At 41.4% G+C, this 9,224-nt stretch overlaps 1 protein-coding gene across 1 annotated transcript in view; it reads right to left on the minus strand.

The window, feature by feature from the left end:
- Nucleotides 1-9,022, minus strand: part of LOC115662321 (uncharacterized) — a 41,451-nt gene extending 32,429 nt beyond the window's left edge. The window contains exons 1-6 of the mRNA XM_056306382.1: nt 8,965-9,022; nt 8,721-8,771; nt 8,066-8,572; nt 7,809-7,964; nt 7,642-7,713; nt 7,076-7,123 (exon numbers count right to left, since the gene is read on the minus strand). Coding sequence (XP_056162357.1) covers nt 7,076-7,123; nt 7,642-7,713; nt 7,809-7,964; nt 8,066-8,572; nt 8,721-8,771; nt 8,965-9,022 — 892 coding nt within the window. The remainder of the gene's footprint in view (nt 1-7,075; nt 7,124-7,641; nt 7,714-7,808; nt 7,965-8,065; nt 8,573-8,720; nt 8,772-8,964) is intronic.
- Between the last annotated feature and the right edge of the window lie 202 nt (nt 9,023-9,224).

Below are 9,224 nucleotides of genomic sequence, written 5' to 3' on the forward strand. Positions count from 1 at the left end.
AAAAGAAAGAAAAAAGGAAAAGAAAAAAAGAAAAGAAAGGAAAAAAATTCAAAAAAGTAAAAAAATTTAAAAAAAAAGTAAAAAAAACGAAAATACTCTGATCATCCAATAAACTAGACCCTTTTATTGAAACAGATATAACCACTTGATGCCCTTATTTGAAACAAAATTCACTTCAGACCATTATTTGAGAAAATGAGGGCACATCAGGCCTTATTTGACACAAAATCAACTTCAGGCCCTTATTTGAGAAAATGATAGCACTTCAGGCCCTTATTTGAAATTTTTCCTTTTTTTTTCTTTGGGATTTTGTCCTCAAATGCAAAGTGTAGGTTTTAGTAATTGCTGATACAATTACAAGACTTAACTTGACAAAACAATTCCGAAAATAACTACGCTAATTACATGTGTCTAGCTAGAGTAAATTAGAGTAATCTCTGCATATATAAAATTATCTATGTTATTTGACAAAAAAAATTTCTACGACAATAAAATTACACATGAGGTCACATTATGGTATGTCACGTTTGAGTTTACTTGTTACACCAAAATGACATGGTGAGTATAGTTAACTGGATTTTATTCTACAGTAAATTTTTAGTTTATTAAAAATATGCAACTACGCTACCCTTCCGTTTCCTTTTTGTACTTTGACAAAAATAGAAAAATTAGGGACAAGGGCTGATGGGTAGTTCGGGTGCATATGAAAGTTGGGTGAAGATGACAAGGTGAGTGCAATTGCGTGCAAAATTTCTGGAATAAGTTTTGGGAACTATAGAATTTCTTTAGCGGTTAGGTTGTGTTCTGGCCAATTTTCGCGTATCGCTAGTGGTCCTCCTCTCCGGTTATTTTCAAGAGCGTGCTTCCCCATATTGACATGGTGTATTTAGGATCTTATTTCTAGATTGCTCCTAACAAGTCTTGAATACAAGATCACAAGGAGATGAGAAAACTCCCTTGCCATTGCTCATCTAGCCAACAGCTTGTGGGTAATGCACTATGACTCTCATTGGCCACAGTTGAAAAAAAAAGGGAAGGAAAATAGGAAAAAAAAAAGAAAAAAGAAAAAAATTAAAATATTATTAAAATATTATTAAAAATTGTCTACATTAGCAGTGCCTATATAGCACAGTCGGCTTCTACGTTAGCGAATTTCTGCCAGGATTGACCGGATGGATTCAATTGGTAAAATGTGAAAAGTTTTTGGACTCAATTGACAAACTTGAAATATTTAAGATTGAATTGGCAAAAGTGCAATAACTTTATGGCTTTTTGGACTATTTTCTCTAATTTTGTTTGAATTTGAATAATTTCCCAAAGAATTTTTATTAACTACCGATGTAAAAATTAGTTAAACATGCACTTTTGGATGGTTGATATGTGGCAAAACTTCGTTACTAAACTAACTCCACTACACCTATCACGGGATAAGAACATCAGGAGTGCTACAACTTTCGTACGGCACTCACTTAAGTGACATAACTTTTTTTTTTCACTCACTTAGGTGCCACATCAGAGAAAAATTGATCATTTGAATGACATTTCAGGCAAATCATCCTACATGGATTTTTTTGTTAATTTCCCATTCCGCTGCAGATTTTTATGTTTGAATTTTTTTTAATTGTCTACATTAGCACTGGTGATGCCACATCGGATTTTCCAGCCAGGCAAATCACTAATAGCACTAAAGTGATCGATTTTTCAAATTTGTGGTACTCAAGTGAGCACTGTACAAAAGTTGTGACACTGCTAGTGTACTTATCCCAAAAATGCCTATACATCTTTCCATTGATAGAGTGATTATTTAAATATTTGGGAAAATTATCAATTTAGTCTTAAATTTATTGTACGAATGTCAATTTAGTTTTAAGTTCTTAATTTTGTCAATATTATCCTACACATTTGCACCATATTTAAATGTAGTCTTTCTTGCTAATTAACTTTGCAACTTGTGACATGGAAATCAATAAATTGCCCACATCAACATGCTAGGGGACGTCGTGAAGGATTTCCTGACAAAAAAAACATGCCGCTTAGGACGGCCGGCGATGACTAAACGCCATGTTACGATTTTTTTGTGGCAATTGGCAAGAAAGATTATATTGAAATATCGCCCAAAAATTTAAAACTACATTGACAAAACTGAAAAGCGATGCTAATTAAGTGGAATAATTAGTCAGTGACAAGAAAATTATGACCATTGTAATAGCATTATAAGAAAATCCAATCAAACCATTGGCAAATACAAATGTTTTGTTAATTCTAAATGCATAAGAATTTCCAAAGAAAAGAAAAGAAAAAAGGTAAGAAATAGTAATTAATATTACTTATGTATTAGTAACATAATAATTTTTTCGATGATATTTTAATTTCGATATTTGATGAAAATTAAATTTCAAATTTTTTGGATTTTATACAATAGGCCTCATTCATGATAAGTACCTAGTTTTATATATATGGTACCCACTTCTATTAATATATCTTATAAATAAATAATTAAAATAATGCATTTGTTTACGTGGGAATCGTATGGTAAAATTCAAAAGGATAACTTCATTGATTGGTCTTCCTTCACCTTTTCACTTGTAAATAAAAATGTATGGGATAAGGACAGTATGAGTGCCATAACTTCGGTATGACTTTCACTTAAATGCCACATCGGAGTAAAATCGATCATTTGAATGCTATTCTCGGCAAATTGTCCTACATGGATTTTTTTTATTAATTTTCTATTCCAACGTGGATTTTATTTTTATTTTTGTATTTTTTTTAATTAAATATCCACATCAGCGCCGGCAGTGCCACGTAGGACAACCGGCTCACGTAAGATTTTTTGGCAAGGCAAATCGTCAATGGTACTTAAGTGATCATTTTTTCAAATTTGTGGCACTTAAGTGAGCGAAAAAAAAGTTATGACACTCAAGTGAGCATCGTACAAAAGTTATAGCACTTCCAATGTATTTATCCCCACCTATCACTAATCCATTAGTGAATATGTAAGGACTTTTCTATACAGGTAATGGACCAATTAAAGTCAGTTTATTCAAATTAGGGCATAAAAATGAACTAGGAATTCTATTCTACTTATAAAAGAAGTCAAAAACAAACAAGCTAGAGACTTTTCGTTGGGGATGGGGAGAGAGAGATGTTGACACCTAAATTTCAGCATTCCATTTGGTAATTTATTGCATAAAAAATTAGAGATTGGTTTTTTACCCCTAAACAAAAATAATTTTCATCAAATTGCATAACATATAGGTATTGGGAGCATTTGCATTAATGGTAATAGGATTTATTAAAACTTAGCTTTTTGACAAAGAGAAAAAGAAAAAAAGAGAAGAAAAGCGAAAGCGGGTCGAGGCTAAGCCGGCCCAGCCACCTTCCTTTTTGCTTTCTTTTCTCTTCCTTCTGCCCCTGTCTGGGCTCGGCCCAACCCATTCCTTGTTTCCCTTTCAGCTCAGCCTTCTTCCCTTTTGTTTTCTTCTTCCTCTAACGCCCTTCACGCAAGAGATAGAGAGAGCAAAGGGTGGACGAGAACAGAGAGCGAAGCGAGAGGATGGGACGGGGCAAGTCGAGCCGGATGGCTCCGGCCCGGTGTGAGCCACTGCCCCAATCAAAGTACGATGGTAGATGGATCGTTCGACGTGCTTTAAGGGAGCGGTAAGGGAAAGAGAAAAGGGGGAGGATTTTTTTGGAAAAATCGAGAGAAAGGGATCGTGAGTGAGAGGGTGAGATTTGAGAGAGAATCCAAAAGTGAAAGAGTGAGGCCGTGAGTGAGAGGTTTCCTCCGCTAAGCCACCACGCCCTTGCCTCGGCTGATGACTCTCGCCGAACCGTCCCCATTATGCACGGTAGGTCTTGGTCCGATTATTTTGGTATTTCTTTCGGGTTGTGCCTATTCCTCGAGGAACTCGGCTCGGAGGTGTGCGAGGCTACCATACTAAGTATGATATATCTTAAGCTTGCCTTCTGTTCGTTGTTGCCGAGCCGGGTAGGGCCATCTCCAGCGACAAGGTTCCCACGTTCTATTTCTCTATTTTTCCTCTGTCTCGGCCAATTGGGCCGAGACTCACCGACGCTCAGTTTCGAGCATCAGCGAGCCTTCCCCCATTGTCCCCTTTTTTTTTTCGCGTTCAGCCGAGAGGAGAATCCTTCTCTGGTCGCGTCGGGGTAAGCTGGAAATGGCAATCCAAGCCGGGCGTCGTGATAAGGGTGATTGGTGCGCCCCCGGTTCGTGGCCGACGTCATGAAACCCCACGGAAGCTGCCGATTTTGCAATTTAGGGGAGTCCCTCAGGTGCCCCACTATAGTCGTTGTTGGAGTGCTGCCAACAACGAGGGCTGAGCGCTCGGCTCGGGCCGGCCGAGGTAGCACTAGGGTGTGCACTCAGCTAGGCCGAGATGAGCAATGCTACTCGTTTCAACCATTCGCGGTGACATTACTACGAGCGTGCAGAGAGACGCGGGTGTAGGGGAGTCGGATCAGCTGAGTTGGCAACCAGGTTGGGCTCGTTTTGTGGATTCTGGCCGGCTCGGGTCAACAGCGTTTGGGCTAAATATTGATGTGGGCTGGCTTAGTTTAATATTAAATTATGGCTTATTTTATTGTGAGCTGGGCTTAGTTATATAGGTTTTTCTTAACGAAAATTACCAAGATAGTCCTAAACCTATTGCAATTATGCAAATTCAGTCATAAATATTTTTTGTGCCAACTCAATGATAAACCTTTTATATTTGTGTCAATTCACTCCTTCCAACCGATTTTGGCCAGCTGGCGCTGATGTGGACGTCGGTTGACACCAAGCGTCCAGCCAACGCTAACATGGCAATTTTTAAATATTTTTTTCGATTTTTTATTTTCTTCATTCTCTTTTTTTATTCTTTTTTCCTTTCATTCCTCCCTTGGCCGGTCCGGCAACCGACCAAAGGCTAAGGCCAACGAGGTCGACCTCGCCCACCCTTGGTGAGGTCTCCCAGATCTGGCGAGACCTCGCCATTCGACGGCAAGCGTGAGCCTTGCCATGGCTGGGCAAGCTCGACCTCACCCAGCGATGGCGAGGTTGCCCAAATTTGGACCTCTCTGCTGTTGGGCGAGGTCGAGTTGAGGTCATGGGTGAGCTCGACCTCGCCTAGCGACTGCAAGGTTTCCCCAGATCTAGGCAGCCTTGCCATTGCTAGGCAAGGTTGACCTCGCCGGCCTTAGCCTCTAGTCGGTTTGGCAATCGGCCAGGAGAAGAACGATAGGGAAAAAAAAGAGAGAAAAAAATATAAAAGATCGAAATTTTTTTAAAAATTACCACGTCAATATCGACTAGTCATGGCCACGGTTCGGAACCGACCGGTTCCGATTCGGAACCGGCGGTTCCGGTTCGTGGCCAAGTATGAACCGGACGGTTCCGGGCCGGTTCCGGTTCCGGACCGGTTCATAATTTTTCTTTTCTGTTTTTTTTCTTTTTCTTTTCCTTTTCTTTTTTTTTTTCTTTTCTTCCTCCGCCGGCCATAGCCGGGGCTTGCGGAGGTCGGCTCCTCGGAGTGAGGCCGGCCTCGCCGACGTCGGGCGAGGCCGCCCCCTCGCACGGGTGGGCGAGGTCGGCCTCGCCCGGATCGGGCGAGGGCTCGACCTCGCCGGCGTCGGGTGAGGCCGACCTCGCCCCTGGCCCAGCGAGGCCGGCGAGGTCGAACCCTCGCCGGATCTGGCGAGGCTCGACCTCGCCGGCAGGCTAGCGAGCCGGCCTCCCCCGAGGCCGGCGAGGTCAGGCCCTCGCCGGCGTGCGGTGAGGCTCGACCTCGCCGGCGTTAGGCGAGGCCGACCTCGACACACTGGGAGGCCGGCCTCGCCCGGCCGGCGAGGCTCGACCTCGCCACCGGCGCGAGGCCGGCCTCGCCCAACGCCGGCGAGGCTCGACCTCGCCAGATCTGCAGCTTCTTCTTTTTTTTTTTTTTTTTAAACCGGGCCCGGAACCGGCGGTTCCGGGCCGATTCAAAAATTTCTGGAACCGGAACCGGGCCCGTAGGGCACGGGCCGGTTCCGGTTCCAAACCGCGGGCCCGATCAACGGGCCGGGCCCGGGTTTGACCGGTCCGGTTCCGGGCCGAAACCGGCCCGTGGCCATGACTAATATCGACCATCTTGCCAAAAATAAGCTAGAAGGATTGAATTGGCATAAATATAAAATTTTTAGGACTTTATTGGCACAAAAAAAAGTTTAAGATTAAATTGGTACAATTATAATTGGTTTAGGACCGTTTTGGAAATTTTCCCGTTTTTCTTATGTTGGGTGGGCTCAAGTTTTGAGTTGGATTAGGCCCACACTTAGGCCCAATCAGTCTGGTGAATAGGGTCGTGGGCCCAGGTCGGATCTCTGCATCCGACCCGGGTCCTATATTATAAGATTATAATTTTATTTTAATATTAAAAATTAAAAAATTTAAAATTTAAAAAAATAGAAATTGAGCTAGGGAATTACCTTTTATTAGTGTGCTTAGTGCCATGCTTGATTGCATATTGTTTGGTTCGCATGTTTATATTGCATATTTAATTCAACTTTGTATGTGGATGATTAGAGGCATGTTAGACCATTGTTTGTGCATTTCCGTTTTGGTTGTTAGCCTAGTTAGGTAGAGAAGCTTATGGTTCCCGAATTGCGAGTTTGTTGCCTGTACCGTTTTAGGGTACTAGTTGATTAATTAGTATAATCAAGTTCCCAAACTCATTGAATTCTGATTCATAGGAGTAAGGCAATTCTCTTGTTGTTTTACTTAGGTATCTAATCGACCCACCAAAGATTGATTAGTGGTGATTCATAGATAAAAATGATTTGCATGTTAAGAACTTGAATCATAAGTCGAGACTTTCTATGGGCTTGGGAGAGCTCACGCTAAGTCCTAGGTTTAAATGTAGTAATCCATTAGTCAAACCCATAGGCGGTGAGATCGGCTCAGGGAGGTCGCAACGAGAGAGAGAGAGAGAGAGAGAGAGAGAGAGAGAGAGAGAGAGAGAGAGAGAGAGAGAGAGAGAGAGAGAGAGAGAGAGAGAGAGAGAGAGAGAGAGGATGTCTACATAAAATGGTAACGTACCTACAATATTGACGGCATTCCAAAATGACCTTGAAAGACATTGAAGTGCTACAATGAGGTTGCAAAGAGAACCGAGTCAGTGGATGTGAAATCATTGTGTATGTGGAATGGAGATACTTTATATAGATTAAAATTACTGGTATCCTGTCAATTTTAACGGTTGATAGTCACAGATATTAAAGCAATCAACATTGACATTCACATGGATCAATACTTGGAAGTGTAAGAGACATGAATGAGGATGTCGGACCCATATCAGTGTAGCTCCGCTTCGTTTTGTCTTAATTCGTTCGTTACATTGTCCATTAGATGAGTCATACAAAATACTTATGCACTTGGTTGAATCATATGTGTACCTAGGGGATAACTGATTGTAAAGTAGTTTGAGTTCTGGTTATTATTCAAGTAAAACTAGGTTAAGGAACCAGAATAGATCCTACAAAGAAACTATACTTTTTAGTTTCCATTGCTAGTAGGGAGGGAATCAATCTATGAAAATTGACTGAAGTTAAAATCATGGATGGTCTTAAATTAGATAATGCCCAAGTATAAAAATTCATACCCACCCGGATTCGTTGACGTTTGCATATTCGTTGAATTTTCATCTGTTGGCCTGGAGTTCACGTCCACGGGAATACCTTCAGTTCAGATACAAAAGAGCAGGTGATGAGCCAGGTATGATCTTCTGGAAGGGAATCAGTAATGAAGGGATGCGAGTGCAGAAAGTACGGACATTTGTATATTAATGCTTCCAAAACACTAAGCTTAGTTCCGCTGAGAAAGTGACACTGCATCCTCGCCAACACGGCCAGGATAGACTTGTCTGTCTCCCCTGGGCCTTTCTTTAGAATGAGAGAAGGGTATTTCCTAAGTAGATAAAGGACGATATCTATCCAAAATCACCAGCAAAGTTGATGAAGAACTTAAGTTAAGCGTAGAATGAAGGGAAAAAAAATGGATGGAATTGAGACAGAGTGATGGTAATTTTACCAAGATGACCAGCGTAAGTGAGACCTACAATGCATTGAATCGCATTGGGACTGCTGTCGAGATGATTTGATCCATCAAATGTCGTATTTTTCGCCAGGAACCAGGCAATCTCCTTATGCATAGAAGCTTCCTGAGAAGATAAATTGAAAGGAACACGTCCTTCCTCGTCTTGTATTTGTGTCAACCTACGATTACTTCTAACTAATGCCTTGACAATTCGTATCCTTCCACACAGGACAGCATGATGGAGGGCTGTGCGGCCACCACAATCAACCTTTTCAAGCATTTCCGGAGATTGAGACAAGAGCTCAACCAGGTTCTCAACAAATTGGTCTTGTGCATTCAAAGCCGCTATGTGAAGCACTGTTTCGGATCTGCTCGTTATATTGGCTATCTTTGAAGCAGGATCTCGTAGAATAAATTTTTCAGCAGATTCCCAATCACCGGTGAATGCAGCTTTCAACAATGGTTGGAAATAGAATCCATTGACTACATTTTCTGGTATTCCTGCAAAATGGATGCGAACTTCTCAGGCCACTGTGTTGTTACTTTTTCCTTGTAGACATTGAGAAGTATCCGAGGAAAGAACAATTTCATCAAGATCCACCCAAATATCAATTTCACAATGAAATAACTCTTTTGAAGGATAACGCACCTGGAGCACCTCCAGATTGAGAAGGAGCTGATCCAACGTTTACACGAACATCTTCAATATATGTAGGACAAAGAGTGAGCACAAAATTCCTCGTCATTCTGATTTGTTTTCCTTTTTCCTAGCCAAGGTCAGGGCTATGTGTGTTCGAAACAAAAAGAACCATGACAAAATACACATTCCAGCATATTCCAAGATCACATCGCTTATACCATTTTTTTTTCTTGGTTGAAACTTGAACATGTACCTGCTGGTGGTTCTGCATGTTCCGAATTTCCTTGTCTTTCACTTGGTTGTGTCGCCATTGGGCTGCTCTCCTGGTTACAGTCTTTCCACAACAAAGGAAATGGAGAATCCAAAAGAGACTGTCTATTTTCTTAGAAAGTTGATGCTGTGATGTCAATCAGCTTAAGTTTCAGGGCCTCTTTATAACTAAGTCCAGGGCTTGACCATTTCCAGAATAATTTGGTCGTTTCTATATAATTTATTAATCATATATAGAACAAT

Source organism: Syzygium oleosum, unplaced genomic scaffold (assembly GCF_021117445.2).
Source record: "Syzygium oleosum isolate NSW1041296 unplaced genomic scaffold, Sole_v2.1 Sole_v2.43, whole genome shotgun sequence".
NCBI classification, from domain to species: Eukaryota; Viridiplantae; Streptophyta; class Magnoliopsida; order Myrtales; family Myrtaceae; genus Syzygium; species Syzygium oleosum.